The sequence below is a fragment of the Anabrus simplex genome, chromosome 2 (genome assembly GCF_040414725.1).
Source record: "Anabrus simplex isolate iqAnaSimp1 chromosome 2, ASM4041472v1, whole genome shotgun sequence".
Taxonomy (NCBI): Eukaryota; Metazoa; Arthropoda; class Insecta; order Orthoptera; family Tettigoniidae; genus Anabrus; species Anabrus simplex.
Window position 1 is genome coordinate 72,819,956 of NC_090266.1, and position 20,732 is coordinate 72,840,687.

The 20,732-nt window shown below is 36.3% G+C and overlaps 1 protein-coding gene across 1 annotated transcript in view; it reads left to right on the forward strand.

Annotated features, from left to right (window-relative positions):
- Ae2 (Anion exchanger 2) overlaps positions 1–20,732 on the forward strand; it is a 237,331-nt gene that overhangs the window by 105,337 nt on the left and 111,262 nt on the right. The window contains exons 10-11 of the mRNA XM_067139840.2: positions 3,562–3,666; positions 7,896–8,100. Of these exons, the coding sequence (XP_066995941.2) occupies positions 3,562–3,666; positions 7,896–8,100 (310 nt within the window). The remainder of the gene's footprint in view (positions 1–3,561; positions 3,667–7,895; positions 8,101–20,732) is intronic.

Sequence of the window (20,732 nt, forward strand, 5' to 3'; positions counted from 1 at the left end):
TTCTTTTGGCAGTACAGGTGAATCATCAGCCTGTGTTTCTTCATCTAAATGAAAAAATAAGCCCAAATTTCTGCAGAGGTGAAGTAATTCTATCATTTGTGTTCAGAATAAAATAATGCATCTAAAATCTTGCATTCTAAAGTGATGTAACAATTAAAAATTTTGTCTGAACTATCACTTGAAATGTTATCTGGTTCCTAAGTAGAGTCTTCATCACTGTCATCTATTTCTGAACCTGCATCTCCCAATAAAATATCCAAAATATCACTACCATTGAGCCTGCGTGAGGACATGTTTTGTACAGTAACATGGCTGACAGTGCAACAGATTTCGTGCACTCAGCACCCGAAACATTGAGTGCTCCGGTAGAGGTCACGGCAAAGAGAAACTATCATTTTATCGTTTCAGTTTTAATTTACCAATAACAGTTGCGTTCAAGTGGACACTAGATAAACTACTATCTCCAAGCAAGACGAGAACCATATGGGATATGTGCAGCTGCCTGTAAACACGCGCAAAAACCATACCCGTATGATATACGGGCGCCGTCCGCAACTAGGAACACAGTGTGCCCATATCTCACATGGGCATAGTGTTGAAAGTGTTAAACAAATTTATTTTTGAGAATAAAATTGGTTTGTCAGAAGGAGGACTTACGCTCTTATCACCACCTTGGCTGATGCTGACAGGAAGCTTTTCTTTAATTGAAATTTCTTCCAGATATAAACTATCAGTATTGATTGGGTTCCTCTCACGTCTACTAAAGAACCGTAAATAGCGATCGATTTCACAGATACATTTCCTTCATATACGAGGACATTGGCAAGTAATCATACTGTTTCTTTTTAAGGTTTACATTTTGTGGCTGTTGTTTGCTTAATTCTAGCCACCTTGTTGGGTCAAAATTGAAAGCATGTTGTCTTTGCTTATCAATAGCTAGAATATCGACTCTTTTTGTACATTCTCCTGAAGCCAAGCAATGAATTTACTCTTCTCATTAATGTTTGATGAGCATTTCACAATTTATGTGAATGCTTCACTATATGCTCTCTAGATAAAGTATTCACAAAACCCAATAACAATGAGTTCCTTAAATTAGTAAAAGGCTCATATTATGGCAACCAACAGTTTCTTAGGATCTTCTTCACTCTTCACATAAATATCACTAACTCTGTGGATCAGTGGTAGAGTGTTGTCCTCCTGATCCCATGATAGCAGGGTCACACCCAGCAGAGGTAGCTGGATTTATGAAGGGCAGAAGGAAGTCCATTTGACACTCCATGTCGTACGATGTCGGCTCTAAGCAAGAAGAACATTTTGTATTTACTTCCACCACTTGAAGAAGATAGCCACCAATCATCGCTAAAGTAGAGAGTTTGATGTTAATGGGTGTTTCTGAAAAGAAAGAAACAAATTTCTACTGATAAATCGGATTAAGGATCAACTATCCCGTGAGCGTAGCTCAGATAATGCTAGATGTTGTCAACTGAGTTGCGTACAGTAAAACATTTTTTAAATGAAAATTTGTTCAATTCGGAAAATGCCTTTAGTAACCTACCCTCAAGAGGAGTGTAGAACATCCTGAGGAAGCGGAACTTGAGTTGTCTCTGGAAATACTCGCTGTGCCCTGATGGCTTTGTTCCCTGCCTAGAAATAACTGAAGTACATTTGTCCCTCAGTTCGGCGTCTCTGGGAAATTTATGAAACGTGACACTGTCTTCCTTTCTGGAATCACCCGATGTGCAATATGGAACACAACAATGAACCATTTTAAAACTATGTAAACGAGTTAATAAATATGAAAAAATATCTAAAATATTCACCAGTATTGCTCTAGACTACACGAGATTTTACTCACTATATTTACACATTTTGTTCGTGCAACTTCACTATACAATCTCAGAAGGTGCTATTAATCTCTGCAGAAAATATTAGCACCCACAGATGGTTGAAACACTTTTCATTTACTAATAGAATTTTTATAACACTGTGCACTGTTTGCATACAAAGCAATGTAAACTAGTCGCGAAACAGCGCATAAGCCTGACATCTAGTGGCTGCAGCTGAAAACGCTTGGCCCATATTTTAATGCACTAAACCTTGAGCTTGTCACAGCTGCTAGTATAACATACGCAATGGTTAGAATAAGGGCAGTGACCATCCATTTGCTTCAGAGTCCCATGGACAACAGGGTTGACTGAACTGTCGTTTTAGACACATGTCTGGTAGCACCTGGATGATGAACTGCTGCACTGTTTCACAACAGTCTGCCCTCATGCACCTTCATAGCCAACCATTCACCTTTCACATTAATGGTGCCATTTGTTCACTTTATCCATAGCAGCACACGAACAGTTCACAAACTATGCTGTTTCAGAAATACTGCCACACTTTTTCTGAAAGTGGATAATCATCCCTGTACGTAGCTAGGATTAATTAACCCACTTACTTATGACAAAAAAGTGATTGCAATGCATACAGATGGCCTATACACCCACCACACCAGCTCATGACATGCAACGTACTTCATGGGCTACATGCTGTCAACATCAAATGTGCGCGCGGCTGTGAGCTTGCATCCGGGAGATAGTAGGTTCGAATCCCACTATCGGCAGCCCTGAAAATGGTTTTCCGTGGTTTCCCATTTTCACACCAGGCAAATGCTGGGGCTGTACCTTAATTAAGGCCACGGCCGCTTCCTTCCAACTCCTAGGCCTTTCCTATCCCATCGTCGCCATAAGACCTATCTGTGTCGGTGCGACGTAAAGCCCATAGCAAAAAAAAAAAAACATCAAATGTAGGAAGTGGTCACAATAACATGACGTGACTGTTTATCCTCACCACAGTTGTACATTCCAGGTCTTCTTGTACCTAGAGCATTTTATTCAGAATAACTTTCAGGAAGGTTTTTTTTATTTTATTATTTACTCTGGTACACCAATGATCAAATTGTTAATCTGTGAGTATGATGCTTGTTTCAATATGCAAGGTTTCTAGAAGATGCATTATAAGGAGAGACTGCACATTAAACTTAGCATACAAGTCTCCATCTGTTTTCTTAAATTTCTGTCTGGTAAATTAAATCCTGCATATAAGCAAGAGAAGCTTAATGTGAAGCCTCACAAACTTTCTAAATAGTTGGAGACAGTAGTTTTTACTTAATATATTTTTTTTTTTTTGTAGTCATTTATGTCATGAGTGCATACATGTCTCATGTCTTTCTTTCTTCTTTAATTGTGTATCATTGCTCACAGTGCAGTAACTCTTCCTTCTTGTCACTATTTTGCATTCTTGATGCATCATAATGAAGATAAGTACGAAGGTAATAAATTTGTAATAAAGTCACTTATTTTTAATGAGCTTTTGAAAAAACATTATACATCCATCTAATGTTACCAATGAGTGTGAGTTGTAGCTTATTTTTAGAAGTAATTGTTTACCAACAGTAATTTAAATTATAAGTAAATATATGCAGAAGAGTGCTGTAATGAATGATTAGGGCATGTCTTTCGCAAAGACACATAAACAGAAAATATAATGCTTATGTGTTTTCCAATGCAGGTGACCATTCCAGTCCGGTTCTTGTTCATCCTGTTGGGGCCAAGTACTGCTGATTTGGACTATCATGAAATTGGTAGATCTATCTCCACGTTGATGTCTAATTCAGTAAGTAACATAGAATGAGTTCTAATAAATTTTATAGCCCAATGATTGTACAAACTATCACTATTCTTAAATTTTACAAAGAGTTATGCTGTTTTCTTAGTGGAATCCAAAACTGTTGATTAATCCACACTGTCTTGACACAACGTCAGAACTGCAAACAGATGTAGTTACATATATTTTTTGGTCAACGAAGAGGTTGAAAAGGTCACCCATGAAGCCAAGTTGTTATATAAACCTGGTTGCTTGTCAGAAGGATAGAATGATAGAAGTTAAATTTGAAAGGCTTCTTCATGGTTATGAGTCATTTCAATGAAGATCTCGGAAACAATTCTTCTCGATAAATAATGATGTGAGACTGGAAAATAAAGGTCAGAATGTGGAAAGGATTTGAGCTTTCTTCTGTCTGTAGGAGAGCTGAAAATATGGTTGACAGAGGAGTCAGTGTACAGAGATGAAAGAAACAAGTCTGATGTGTGAGAGAAAGCAATACAAAAGAAAGGAAACATTGCTCCCATTAATGGTAAACACATGTAAAATTGCCAAATTATTTTAGGTTATTTATTTGATCACAACATTTGATGCAATGCGCAATATATGTATATACTAGCTGATTTAAATCTAAGAATTTCATTTTTGTTCCGACTAACTAATGAAGTCTCCCTTGAGTTCCTGATAAACATACACAACAGGAAATTCTCCTTCACTCTCAACAACAGCTATAAAACACCAACGGTAAATTGTATTTTAAATACTGTGCAGAGATGTGAAAGCATGATCTTGAACATGATATAACTTCTTCATTTAACCACCTTTGAAAGTCTCTCTCTATATTACATAGCTTCATTAACACCACCATTCTGTAAATGCACAAAATAATCTTGTAATCTTCACAGGTCCGGTATTCAGCTCGACAAGAATATAAAATTGGTATTAAGGAATACGTTTTCTGAGAGTTTGGAGGTTGACTGTGCCAGTATTTGTGGTGTATTGTTGCAGCGTTACGTGGGGTGGGGGCTCTGCTGGCTCTTCAGAAGTGTGTGCGCGTGCGTTTTGTATTCAGGAATCATTCAAGGCAAATATTTTCGCACTGCAAGATGTGTGGTTAAGCTTATTTTTAATATGTATAACTTTTGCTTTCTCAACGATGCACTTGTTTCTACATTCGTCCCTGTTTTTATCTCCTCGTAAGATGTGTATTGTTTAATGTAACACCTTGTGTAAAAAATTGGGTTAAATGAAGAAGTTATATCATGTTCAAGATCATGCTTTCACGTCTCTGCACAGTATTTAAAATGAAATTTACTGTTGGTCTTTATAGCTATTGTTGAGAGTGAAGGAGAATTTCCTGTTGTGTATGTTTATCAGGAACTCAAGGGAGACTTCATTAGTTAGTCGGAACATAGAAAAAATGATGAACTCTTCTCAGAAGAACTCTTAAGGTTTCACTTTACTTTTTCCTGCCTGCTGGCTCTTCAGAAATGTGTGCGCGTGTGTTTTGTATTCAGGAATCATTCAAGACGAAAATTTTCGCACTGCAAGATGTGTGGTTAAGGTTATTTTTAATATGTATAACTTTTGCTTTCTCAACGATTCATTTGTTTCTATATTCGTCCCTGTTTTTATCTCCTTGTAAGATGTGTATTGTTTAATGTAACGCCTTGTGTAATATAAATACCTACATGCTAGCCTATTTCCCACATTTTGGCTGATGACGCCAAACAGCGTCGAAACTAGTTCCAAGTGCAAATATATGTTATAAATAAACTATAACATTTTTGTATTGAAAAGGTGGACCCGTTTAAGTTTTCCTATCTTCTATACTAGCTGATGTACCCGTGCTTCGCTACGGGATTCTACATTGTATACAGAATTCTAGGTTGGGTAGTGTACATGTTGTGAGCAAGATTATCTTAAATTGTATAGCTCTTAATGTTACCCTAGAAACGCGATGGGAGGTCACCAAACATCTTTTCTCAAATGAAGACTGAGGGAATTTTCACTGTAATGGTAGACCCAATTTCATACCATCAGTCACAATCAGGTTGGGATATTTTCATTATAATGCCTTTTTACATCCTCAGAAAAAGTGTCTTAGTGGTTTTCCGAACTGACGTCAATAGGAATGGCGCGATTAAAAGCAATGCTTTCATATTATGAAATACTCGTTCAAATGAAACACCACACATTTTCTCACTTTTAACGAACAGGACTACACTGCCTATCTAACAGTCCAAAGTTCCAGACCTGGAATGACCAAACCGCAGACAGCCGTGATCCGCGAACACTCTTCGGCTTTCTTCGGCGGAGAGAGGGTCGAATAGTGCGGACTCCCAGGGCAAAAACTATGCCCAATTAATATTCTGTTTCCTAGGAGTACCCGATGAGTCGGAAAATATCAATTTACTACACTGGCGGCGGAAATATCTATCTGACTTGAAGGCAAATTTTTCCTCCAGGCCAGAAGAGAAACCCCCTCTTCAATGATAGTTTGGAATAAATTGAATGTAGAATTTAATAAAAATGAAGAGAAAGAAGCTTTTCTTAAGAAACGGCTCTTTTCAGAGTTGAATTTTGAGTTATTTAGTGAATATTGTGGTGCTTTAATTTGGAAAAGGCCTAAATTGTTGTTCTAGACCAGGCCATACTACTACTACCACCACCACTAAGTGAGGCTCTACCTTAAGTTTGCACACTGCTCATTCAAAACAGCGCGTCAGAGTAGGGATCGAATATCTGAAATACTATGATGATCCAGTGTGTTACGTACCAGCTGTATCAGAAAATGTATGAACCAGAGGAATGACTTGCTAAAGAAGAAAGTTTTCTAACTCCCCGGCTATTTCCCGCCAATATTCAGTCAGGCTGTTATACTCGGTACGCAGTAGTAATCCCATCTATCAGAGTTGAGAGGCAGCATAAGAGACAAAGAATATCACAATAAACAATGGTCAATGTAATCTTATTGTTGATCAACATTATGCACTTTCGATATTATAGGCCTTCACATTTCGTTTTCTTCCGACTCTGAAATACCACTCTTATCACTCTTATCACTCTTATCGGTACGGTAAAACTGAATAAAAGATAAATGATCGGAAATTGTATTCTGTACTTTTCGATAGGAGCAATAATATTGGTATTTAAAAATTACATTTTAGGCACCTTCCCTTAAACTACAATTTCATCCAGGATGAATAAAATTGTTTATAGCTTAGACCGTAGTTTCTTATTCCCCGACTCTATATACGATTTCCATTAAATTCTGTTAACCCATTTTCTCGTCCCTCGGCGTTGATATGGACTTAGCAACAAAAATACAAATTCATGAATATCTGTTATCATAGCCGGTACGGTAAAAATGTAGTCTATAAGACATAAATGGTCTAAAATTTAATTCGCTATAACTTTGGTTATGTAATATTTTTCGATACGACAACTAATAATATAAATATTTGAGGATTACATTTAGGCCTTCCCCTAAACTACCATTTCACTCAAGGTGAATAAAATTATTCTTAGGCTAGATTTTAGCGACGTATTCCTCAACTTTGCATACCAATTTTTATGAAGATAGGACTACTAAAAACATAAATACTTGAAAATTAAATTTTAGGCCCTCCCCTTAACTACCATTTCTATTAGCGTGAATAAAATTATTTATAGCCTAGATTGTAGCGACTTATTCTCCGACTTTGCATACCGATTTTCATTAAATTCTCTTTGGCCGTTTTCTAGTGGTGCGTGTACATACACACAGACAGACAGACAGAAATTACGGAAAAGTAAAAAATGCATTTTCTGGTTACTGTGGACATGACCGATACAGAAATACCATTATTTTCAAATTATGAGCAATGTACAGACAAAACTCTTATTTTATATATAGTATATAGATTGTTGTGAAAATATGTATCATATATATAATGCGGTACAGAAACTTTGTTAACTTCAGCACACATTGAGTTATCATTTTTTTCTGGGTAACCAACTTGCTTTCATACTATGCGTCACTTCTCCTTTAGAATTGCTCTGAGCCAGCTATCTAGAGAAGCAGTTGTTTCTGCTGAGGATGTACACTATAGCTCTTTGTGAAACATCCAGACTTAATCATAGCATTCATCATTCGTATGGTATAAATCTTGAAGGCTATAAAATCAAGAATGACTATGTGCAGTTTTGCCTTAATTATGCCTCATATAATTTATGTTTTGTGTTTTTTACCTGTTTAGCAATTCCATAATGTCGCTTACAAGGCCTCCGAACGCAGAGAACTTCTCTCGGCCATCAATGAGTTTTTGGATGACAGTATTGTACTTCCGCCTGGTGATTGGGAAAGAAAGGCTTTACTTCCCTTTGGAGAACTCAAAGCAAAAAGTGATATGATAAGGCGCAGGAAGAACACACGCCTACTTGATCCTGAAGAAGCTCAAAAAGGTAAATTAGTTGTATTTTTCTTTTAAGCATAAGGCATTCAAAGACGATAGTGACCTAGAACATAATTTGCAACTAATTATAGCCCTTGTTGCTAAGAGCCCCCACATGGAATTGAGCTACTTTTACATCCTGTGGGTGTTGTCTGTAAATATATGTGTTATGTATAATCTGTGGGGTTAAACCTTTTAGGACCAGGATTGTCTCCAAGAATATGTGTTATATATAATTTGTGAGGTTTAGAATACGTAGGATTTCTCAAACTGTGTATATTATTTACATCTTCTAAGTTGACCAAAGACTCTTTCAAGAAAAGTCATAATCAGGACGACTGTTAACTGTTGTCATAGCCCAAATTCTGACCAGTATCTGTATGTGGCAAAACAGATCCATATCATGTCTTACATTTTATTTTATATCTGTAGATAACATTTAGGGGAATTTAAGACTTATTTAGTTATTTTCATGCAGTATGCAATTTTAAATGTATTATTTGCATTTTTTTGTTGATTGTGTTGATTTGTAGTTTTATGGATATTTGGTGTGTGTCTGGCTGTCTTACCTGGTATCTGCTGCAGTAATGGAGTAAATTATGCAGCCATTAACTCACCTCTCTTTGTTGGCCTTTTCTAGAAAGGACAGCAGCTTCGGACAGAGAAGCCCCTCTGGAGAAATTAAATTAAACAAAAATTTATTATGCAATGTCATTTTCCAGGACAGAGATAGAACAGTAACATTTTCTCCTAAGTAACAATCAGTCAAAAGCCATGTCAGAGCAGCCTAATTAAAATCTGGAACAAGATATAAAGTTCCTTTGGAAGTGACAACCTCAGCAAAATAATAGCCCATTATGAGAATGACTGAAAATGTTAATGCCTCAGAAAATCCTAGTCTTTTTCCTGCAAGCAAAATGCTAAATGGGAGAGAGGTGAAATGTGGGCAACCTGCATTGAATTTCTCTTGGATGAACGTCATTAAATTGAAAATGGTCAATATTGGCAAATAGAAATTGGTTGAATTCTTGAAGAAGAAGTACTTAACCCATCCCTGAACTGAGACCACAAGGCAGGGAAGAGAGAACAGATACAAGCTGTTCTATACTCGAGAACTGTAAACTAGAAGTCGAGATGACATAACCTTGAGGAAGGATATACAGGAATATGTGATAGCGGGCAGCATGGCCCTCACACTGCCGAGGTCAAGCTCTGGGCCACTTTCTATTGACTGTACGTTTGCCCCTATAGCAACATCACTCGTCGCTTCCACATAGCAGTTACACTCCCATTCTCTCCCCTGACCAAATGCAACATCTGCAACACTGCTGAGTGACCAGACAAACCAAGATAAATATCGTCTATCGTGCAAAAAATCTTCAGGATTTCTTACAAAACCATTATTGAGAAAGGTCTCCACATTTACGCAGACTGGCTGCTAAAATCACCAGTATGTTTGTGACTGTGTACCTATGTGAACAGCAGATTTACTGTTATGTAAAACCCAGATTCCTTCTTCCTTGTCAGATGTTCGTCTAATAAAACTGTCTCAGGCTAATCAATGCGCTGAACCCAACTCCACTCATTGAAGAACCCATCTAACAAGAAAGATGCTTGATACCTGGAAGCTACCCCAAATAAATGTGCAAATTACATCAGTATTTAAATTGCTTATTCTTTTGCATTTAATTTATTCTTTTGGGCTGTACGAGATAAACCATGTTTAAGTACATGTTTATCATTTTTTATAATATCCAATTATGGTGTTAATCAACCAATCAATCAATCAATCAATCAATCAGTCAATCAATCAATCAATCAATCAGTCAATCAATCAATCAATCAATCAATCAATCAATACTAATCTGCATTTAAGGCAGTCACCCAGGTGGCAGATTCCTATCTGTTGTTTTCCTAGCCTTTTCTTAAATGATTGCAAAGAAATTGGAAATTTATTGAACATCTTCCTTGGTAAGTTATTCCAATCCTTATTTTCCCTTCCTATAAACGAATATTTGTCCCAATTTGTCCTCTTGAATTCCAAATTTATCTTCATATTGTGATCTTTCCTACTTTTAAAGACACCACTCAAACTTATTCGTCTGCTGATGTCATTCAACACCTTCTCACCACTGACAGCTCGGAACATACCACTTAGTCGAGCAGCTCATCTCCTTTCTCCCAACTCTTCCCAGCACAAACTGTGCAACATTTTTGTAATGCTACTCTTTTGTCGGAAATCACCCAGAACAAATCGAGCTGCTTTTCTTTGGATTTTTTCCAGTTCTTGAATCAAGTAATCCTGGTGAGGGTCCCATACATTGGAACCATATTCTAGTTGGAGTCTTACCAGAGACTTATATGCCCTCTCCTTTACATCCTTACTGTATGTTGGGTATTCAGCCCGAAGGCTGGTCTGATGGCTTTTAACCCCGTTTATCATCATACTATTGCCTACTGTCCATCTCACAACATTATTGAGGTGATTTCTCAATTGCTCACAATCTTCTAACTTATTTATTACTCTGTGCAGAATAACATCATCTGCAAAAAGCCTTATCTCTGATTCCACTTTTTTACACATATCATTGATATAAATATATATACATATAAGAAAACATAAAGATCCAATAATACTGCCTTGAGGAATTCCCCTCTTAATTATTACTGGGACAGATAAAGCTTTGCCTACTCTAATTCTATGAGTTCTGTTTTCTAGAAACTTAGCCACCCATTCAGTTACTCTTTTGTCAAGTCCAATAGCACTCATTTTTGCCATTAGTCTCCCATGATCTACTCTATGAAATGCCTTAGATAGGTCAATCACGATACAGTCCATTTGACCACCTGAATCTAGAATATCTGCTATATATTGCTGGAATCCAACAAGTTGAGCTTCAGTGGAATAACCTTTCCTAAACCCCAAACTGCCTTCTATCAAACCAGTTATTAATTTCGCAAACATGTCTAATATAATCAGAAAGAATGCTTTCCCAAAGCTTACATGCAATGCATGTCAAACTGACTGGCCTGTAATTTTCAGCTTTATGTCTATCACCCTTTCCTTTATACACAGGGCCTACTATAGCAACTCTCCATTCATTTGGTATAGCTCCTTCATGCAAACAACAATCAAATAAGTACTTTAGATATGGTACTATATTCCAACCCATTGTCTTTAGTCTATCCCCCGAAACCTTATCAATTCCAGCTGCTTTTCTAGTTTTCAGCTTTTGTATCCAACTGTAAATGTCATTGTTGTCATAGGTAAATTTTAATACTTCCTTAGTATTAGTCACCTCGTGTATCTGGACATTATCCTTGTAACCAACAATCTTTACATACTGCTGACTGAATACTTCTGCCTTTTCAAGATCCTTGCATACACACTCCCCTTGTTCATTAATGATTCCTGGAATATCCTTCTTGGAACCTGTTTCTGCCTTAAAATACCTATACATACCCTTCCGTTTTTCACTAAAATTTGTATGACCGCCAATTATGCTTTCCATCATGTTATCCTTAGCTGACTTCTTTGCTAGATTCAATTTCCTAGTAAGTTCCTTCAATTTCTCCTTACTTCCATAGCCATTCCTACTCTATTTCTTTCCAGTATGCACCTCCTTCTTAGTCTCTTTACTTCTCTGTTATAATATAGTGGATCTTTACTATTCCTTACCACCTTTAAAGATACAAACCTATTTTCACATTCCTCAACAATTGCTTTAAACCCATCCCAGAGTCTGTTCACATTTCTATTTACCATTTTCCACCAGTCATAGTTATTTTTTCTAAACTCCCTCATACCTGTTTTATCATCCATGTGGTACTGCCTAATAGTCCTAATTTTAGTATCTTCCTCTCTTTCATATTTATTTTTAACTACTACAAAAACAGCTTCGTGATCACTAATACCACCTATTACTTCAGTTTCTCTATAGAGCTCATCTGGATTTACCAGCACCACATTCAGAATATTTTTCCCTCTAGTTGGTTCCATCACTTTCTGAATCAGATGCCCTTCCCATATTAACTTATTTGCCATTTGTTGGTCATGCTTCCTGTCGTTTGCATTACCTTCCCAATTGACATTCCTCAACAATTGCTTTAAACCCATCCCAGAGTCTGTTTACATTTTTATTTACCATTTTCCACCAATCATAGTTACTTTTTTTTAACTCCCTCATACCTGTTTTATCAGCCACATGGTACTGCCTAATAGTCCTAATTTTAATATCTTCCTCTCTTTCATTTTTATTTGGTAAATTGAGATCACCTGCTACAATCACGTTCCTTTCCTTATCATTTCCCACATATCTGATTATCTTATCAAATAATTCTGAATCAGCATTTATTACAGTATATTCATTTATTTAATAGCCAGTTTACAACAGGGTAGTAGACCCCAATTATAGTAAACCTAAAAATCTTTAAATTACTTATTAAATTACATTGACACAAATGTTAGATATCAATAACTAAAAATACAATTTTTTATAACTAAATTATGAATTAAATTACATTGATACAAGTCTTAGATTTTAATAACTAAAAATAATCTTAATAACTAAATTTTTCATTAAATTACATTGATACAAGTCTTAGATCCTAATAAATAAAAATAAAATTCTTAATAATTAAATAATAACTAAATTATCCAGTACCTATAACTTTTTGATGGCTTTCAACGTGATTTTAATGCTTAGTGTCGTGGCAGTGTAGGTGAAAAACGTTTTATGAATTTGGATGTTGACCTGTCGAAGTCCAAGTTATTGTCCATGCTAACAGCTCCATTATAGTCGTTACATGTCCGGCTCCATGGCTAAATGGTTAGCGTGCTGGCCTTTGGTCACAGGGGTCCTGGGTTCGATTCCTGGCAGGGTCGGGAATTTTAACTATGATTGGTTAATTTCCCTGGCACGGGGACTGGGTATATGTGCCGTCTTCAACATAATTTCATCCTCATCAAGACGCGCAGGTCGCCTGTGGGCATCAAATCAAAAGACCTGCACTAAGCCTCTCCGGAGGCCACACGACACACACATAGTTGTTACATAACCTATAGAGTGGTGAATGGTTGTGGGCGGTCGTCAGAACTCTTACAGTCCTAAACATGCTGCGTTCTCTGAAGTGCAAGCGAGGTACGCGAAAATTCAATAGAGACAGTAAATTCATATTATCTATTTTATTGTTTAATAATTTATGCAGGTACTTGGCATCAATTATTTTTCTCTGATTTTCAAGACTGGTCATTCCGACACTGGTTAGTAAATTTTTGTATGGCACCATGGCCATGTGTTTGGTGATGAAGGAATCTTACAAAACAGTTTTGCACTCTTTCGACTAACTTAATATATTTATCGAACCTTGGATTCCATACAACGCTAGCATATTCCAGTTTTATTTGTACAAAGGCATTATTGAGCGCTATGAATGAATTCGTCTTCCTGATCAGTTTAGTGCTCCGTATGATAAATCCCAATGCCCGGTAGGCATTAATCTATAGCTACCCACCCCAGCTTCAGATGGGACCAAATATGCATTTCAGGCGATAGGCTACTCTTAACCGATGACTTATAACATTTCCTTGTATATGACATTATTCGTTCTTTCCTCCAGTAATGAACATGAAAAATTTTTGTTTTGATGTAACATGCAGAAGGGACATATAAAACTGTCCATGAGAAAAGCATTTTTCACTGTGATTAACTCCAGCCATGCTAAGTGTCTGACTCTTTGCTTTGTTTCTTCTCATGCCAAAGCAGACTCTTATCGGTATTTGGAATCGTTTGAAATCAAAAGGCAAATTGGAAGGATGCATAGGGATTCTTGTTATTACGACCATCTCTCCTGTGCCACAGCCATTTAAAATAGTAGCTTTAATCAAACAATTTTTCAAAGGTTTTACTACCAGTCACATCCCATTGCATAACTTTGGCAAGTGTAGATTACGTATTTGGAATACAATGTACTACGATCTATATTCGCTTTCAATCATAGCATGATGGTTTATCACAGATTTTATATAAATAATGGAACATCACTGGAAAACTATTATTGTATCATAGCGTGCACTGAGAGGCATAAAATTAATAGCAACACCCGAAACACATCCCCCCTCTCTCCAGTACCAACTCGACTGTGTAGCCTGTGCAAGGAATGTTCACAGATGGAATCAAATGAAGCCGAATGTGCATCAAATAACCATGAAAACTCCTACCAGATTGTGGAACAAAATGTTTACAATCAGAATACAGAAAAGGCGAGCTCAAAGCTGTTGATAGCTTGGGTGAGAGACTACCATGGTGGCTCGCAATCTTCTCACTTGCTCGGAAGCTGATCATTTACATTTCCATACAGAGCAATAAAATGAAAACAACAATATCTCTGAAAACATTTATGAAAATTGCATACTGTAAATTATATTTTAATCTACATTTGTTACTTGGGATTAGTAAAAATTTATCTTGATAAGGATTAACTGATTAATTTAAAGAGATGTTTTGAAATTTGACAGTATTTTATTACAAACTGTAACATAAAATCAGTTATAATGGTTTATGTATTAAGGATAGATAAATGCTTTCACAGACATTTTTGTACAACATAATGTGCTGAATAATTCTTACCTATATAGTATAAGCCAGCATAAGCCAAAAAGTCACACAGATGACCGTTTTTTTTCTTCGTCTTCCTTCACTAAAATCAGTACACGCGTGAAAAAAAATTGACGTTCTTTCTGCAAACTGCAATTTAAAAACATTTATAGTGAGCTATGTGTTAAAGATGCTGACCCCGCAGTGTAGGGATAGCGTGCCTGCCTCTTATCCGGAGGCCCCAGGTTCGATTCCCGGCCAGGTCAGGGATTTTTACCTGCATCTGAGGGCTGATTCGAGGTCCACTCAGTCTACATGATTACAATTGAGGAGCTATCTGGCGGTGAGATGGCAGCCCTGGCCTAGAAAGCCAAGAATAATGCCTGAGAGGATCCACCATTCTGAGCACACGACACTTCGTAATCGGCAGGCCATCGGGCTGAGCAGCGGTTGCTTGGTAGACCATGCCCCTTCGGGACTGTTGCGCCATAGGGTTTTGGTTCATTTTATGTATTAAAGATAGATACATACTGTTATGGACTTTTTGTAGAACATTTTGTGCTGAACAATTTTTACCCTCATAGTATAGATATATCTTTAATGGTTTACCCAGCGTGAACAAAACGCCACACAGAATGTCCTTTTACCTTTGACTTGCTCTACCGAAATCAATACTACTCCACTTTCTTTGGTCATAGAAGAGTGTTTCTATATACAAACCCTTCTCGAGAAATGCTTTATAGAATGTTGAAAACAGCATAAAAATCCATTGAGTGTTTCTTGAGATTAGCTGTCACAGACAGACTGAATCAAGGACTGTATTTTACACTATGTAGACACTAGCAAAATACCCGTGCTTCGCTACGGTTTTAAACTGAAATTTATTAGTCAATGTTTTACATTTTCGAGAGTCCACTGTTGGCTGAGCCTGTAAAAACCACCCTCAATTCGTACGTCAAATGGTTTTGTGGGAATTATTATTTATTTTCTGATCTAACACTCATTTTGAAACACATACAGAAGAATTGGAATGTTTTGAAACCTATCTTTTTTAATATATAGGATGTAAAAGCAACTAACTTGTGAAAAATTAATTTCGTACGTCGAACAGTAATGGACAAATGAATGCTGTTTTAGGGGTTGAATGTTTTAAAATATTTATTAACATCTAGGATATAGAGGACCACCCTTCATGTAAAATTTTAAGTTAGTGCCTGAAACGGTTTTGAAAGAATGGATATTATGTTTTTGAGAGTCAACCACTATCCAAACCCCTGAGGGGAGAAATATTTTGAAGTATACAATATTTTACACCTAGGACATAAATGAAGAACCTTCTCATAAAATTACAACTCTGTATGTCAGACGGTTTTGAAGGGATGAATAATTTCATTTCCGCAGCTAATCACATTTTAACATTCAGGGGTCGAACGTTAAAAAATATTTCCTATTTCACACTTAGTATTTAAAATATATGCCGCAATTTGGAATTTTGTCTTTGTACGTTACACCGTTTTGGAGGAAGGAATGAATATATTTGTTTCCAGATCTTAACTCCCATTTAACACTTCGCGGGCAGCGGTCATTTATGGCTGTAGGCGGCAAAGAAAATAAAAAATTAAAATGCATGAAAATTTGGGAAATTTACTAAAATTATGAAAATATGCCTAAATATACCACATACCTTGTTTAGGAGTGGAAATCCAAATTTAAAGCGGTTTGTAGGCAAAATAAAAATCGTAAAATCATTTTTTTCATTGGAAGAACGGCACAAGGCTCACTCCACTTTATGATGTAACAGTGGTTAACTTGAAGTACACTGTAGTCCGCTGTTATGAAATATATTACATGTAACAAGCTTTAACAGCTTCATTTTAGATAATAATCCCGTATTGACTATAAATCAAATAGCGAATATTTAAGATTAATTTAAATATTATATTTAAGTGGTCCGCCTATTCAATACATATGTAATTTATTATGTTTAGTACATGTTTCATCCCCTAAGGGACATCATCAGGTATAATAAACTACAATAACATATCAGAATACCAAAATTACATTATTAAATTGGAAAGACACATTAAAAAAATTGTTGTATGATAAAACCAAACCCCATGGCACTACATCCCTTGAAGGGCCTTGGCCTACCAAGCGACCGCTGCTCAGCCCGAAGGCCTGCAGATTATGAGGTGTCGTGTGGTCAGCATGACTAATCCTCTCGGCCGTTATTCTTGGCTTTCTAGACCGGGGTTGTATGATAGGACATTTAAAATAAAATATTAGCAAACTTTGTTAAAGTTGCAAGTCATATAATCAATAACTCATTGAATTGTTCATTAAACTTTTGAATGCCAAAATTAGATTATTAAATTGGAAAGACACATTAAAAACATTGTTGTATGATAGGACATTTAATATAAAAATATTGGCAAACTTTTTTAAAGTTGCAAGTCATATAATCAATAAAAGTGGTTGAATTGTTCATTAAACTCTTGATGATAAAGTTCGTGGGAACTAACAGTTGTATTCATAAAATCTTAAAATGATCATTGTTGTGATTGTTGTCTTGATTTAAAATATTCCTGATGAAAGATCTATAAAGTATTTGATGGAAATTTCTTAATTTTTATATACGACTAGCAATTATCCGCGGCTTTGCTCGTGTGGATTTCGTAATTTGATCAAAATAATCATTCCTCGGCATTGTACTAAGACATTATTTGAAAATTACTAAAGTATAAAAACTAACCCAAAAATTGAGTTTCATTTACCCCAGAAATTTTTGTAAACCATGTTTGTGGTATTGCCTTTTGGGGCTAAGACGACCATGCGACATAGAACTCTAAATGTGAGAAACAGTCTTCTCTCAAGTCAAAAAATTAATACACATTTTTTTATTTTTAAAGGAGATTCCAAATACCATTTTTCACATCCGTAACATCTTCAGTTTTTAAGATATAAGTATCCTCATAAAAAATAATTCAACTATTTTTCACTTCTTTTCACACACCCCCCCCCGTTAAGTGCGTTCTCCGAAAACAAAAAGGTACATGTTCCTATATTTTTAAAGGACTTTCCAAATACCAAGTTTCTTGTCTCTAACATATTAAGTTTTTGACATATAATGTAGGTTTACCAGTACTCATTTTAACAATTCACCCGCTTTTCCAATTCTTTTCAGCCCCTTAACTGGATTTTCTGAAAACAAAAAATTACATGTTTCATTTTTTAAAAGGAGATTCCAAATACCAGTTTTCATGTCCATACGTCTGTAACCCCTTCAGCTTTTGAGATAAATGTATACTCATAAGAAAAATTCAATTCCTTCTTCTCCTTCTTCTTCTTCTTCTTCTTCTTCTTCTTCTTCTTGACTTCTTTCCACCAGTCTCCCGCATTAAGTGGAATTACATAAAATCAGCTAAACAGTGTTATGTGGCTGAAGATGTTGATAATATACGAAACATGTACCACTTTTGACCATTAAAAATTGCCTTAAGCAATCATTGTATCGACTAGGTGGAAAATAAATACTTAATTGTGAATTTAAGTGGAATTTCCGAAAACAAAAAATATGTGTTTCTTTATTTTGAAAGGAAATTCAAAATACCAACTTTCATGTCTGTAACAGCTTCAGTTTTGTATCCTCATAAACATATTTCAACTCCTTATTTACTTATTTTCAACCCCACACCCCTTACGTCGACTTTCCGAAAAAACACAAATGTATGTTTATTTTTAAAGGAGATGGCAAATACTAATTTTCACATCTGTAACATCTTCAGTTTTTGAGATATAATTATCCTCATAAAAGTAATTAACTCCTTTTTCAACCCCCGTTTCCTACCCTATAATTTGATTCCCCCCTCCCCAAAAGTGCGTGTTTCTTTATTTTTAAAGGATTTTCCAAATACCAATTTTCAAGTCTTTAACATCGTTAGCTTTTGAGATATAAGTATCCTCATACAAAGAATACAACTTATTTTTAAATTCATTCACCCCCCTTAAGTGGATTTTCCAAAGACAAAAGAACACGTGTTTTTTAACTTTGAAAAAGGATTTCAAATACAAATGTTCATGCCTCTAACATCTTCAGTTTTTGAGATATAAGTATCCTCATAAAAAAATTCAACCCGTTTTTCACTCTAGCCCATTAAGTTGATTCCTCCCCTCCAAAAAGTGTGTGTTTATATTTAAAGGAGATTCCAAATACAAATTTTCACATGTGTAACCTTAAGTTTTTGAGATCTAAGTTTCTCCATAAAAAGAATTAAATTTTTTCACTTCCTTTCACCCTCTCCCTTAAGTGAATTTTCTGAAAACCAAAAATACTTGTTTCTTTATTTATAACGGAGCTTCCAAACGCCAATTATAACAACTGTAACATCTTCAGTTTTGAGATACCACTACATGTATCCTTATAAAAAGGAATTAAACACCTTTTTCACCGCCCCCGCCCCCAAATGCATTTCCCCCCCAAAAATGTGCGTTTCTTTATTCTTAAAGGAGATTCCAAATACTAATTATCATGTCTGCAACATCTTCAGTTTTTGTGATACAAGTCTCCTCATAATTGGTGTTCAACCACTTTTCCCCCTTTTTTCGTCCCCCCCAATGGGATTTTCTGAAAAAAAAAAAATTGTTTCTTTATTTTCAAGGAGATATCAAATACCAATTTTTACGTCTGTAAACTTTTATGTTTTTGAGATATAGATATCCTCATTTTAAAAAATTCACCCCCCTTTTCACCCCCTTGGTGACAGAATATCCAAAAATCCTTCCTTAGTGAGCACCTACACCCTAATATAAATGTATCCCCAAAATTTTATTTATGTCCAGTAGTTTTGGCTCGGCGATGATGAATCAGTCAGTCAGTCAGTCAGTCAGTCAGTCAGTCAGTCAGTCAGTCAGTCAGTCAGGACATGTTATTTTATATATATAGATTGAATGCTTCAGGATTTAAAGTCAACATTATAAGATCTAGAGCAGTGGCGGCCACTAGAGCTATGAATGAAATCAGAAACATCACACAACTATCGATTAGCACAGCTATGGACCCGTTTAGGTTAAAGATACTACCTGTCAATCAATCAATCAATCAATCAATACTGATCTGCATTTAGGGCAGTCGCCCAGGTGGCAGATTCCCTATCTGTTGCTTTCCTAGCCTTTTCCGAAATGATTTCAAAGAAATTGGAAATTTATTGAACATCTCCCTTGGTAAGTTATTCCAATCCCTAACTCCCCTTCCTATAAATGAATATTTGCCCCAGTTTGTCCTCTTGAATTCCAACTTTATCTTCATATCGTGATCTTTCCTACTTTTATAAACGCCCTGCAAACCTATTCGTCTACTAATGTCATTCCACGCCATCTCTCCGCTGACAGCTCGGAACATACCACTTATGATATAGATGTTGATTCCCATAGGGAATCTGAAATATTTATCCTGAATGAGCAAATTTATAATACCAATATAAATGGTCCGTTATTGGACATTATAAATTTTCCAGCTAGCTCATTCTTGGTTGCCAGCGTTTCGCCCTCATGTGCTAGGGTGGGCTCATCAGTTGGTACCTAGCACACTTACCAATACGCTGGCCAGTGCATACCGTGGAGGCCACTACGTAGGCTAACTGGAGCCACCGGCAGTGCCAATGCACTAAGAGACTTTGTCTCATCACTAAAAATTGATGCCTGCTTGGCCATCAGATGATATAGATGTTGATTCCCATAGGGAATCTGAAATATTTATCCTGAATGAGCAAATTTATAATACCAATATAAATGGTCCGTTATTGGACATTATAAATTTTCCAGCTAGCTCATTCTTGGTTGCCAGCGTTTCGCCCTCATGTGCTAGGGTGGGCTCATCAGTTGGTACCTAGCACACTGCCGGTGGCTCCAGTTAGCCTACGTAGTGGCCTCCACGGTATGCACTGGCCAGCGTATTGGTAAGTGTGCTAGGTACCAACTGATGAGCCCACCCTAGCACATGAGGGCGAAACGCTGGCAACCAAAAATGAGCTAGCTGGAAAATTTATAA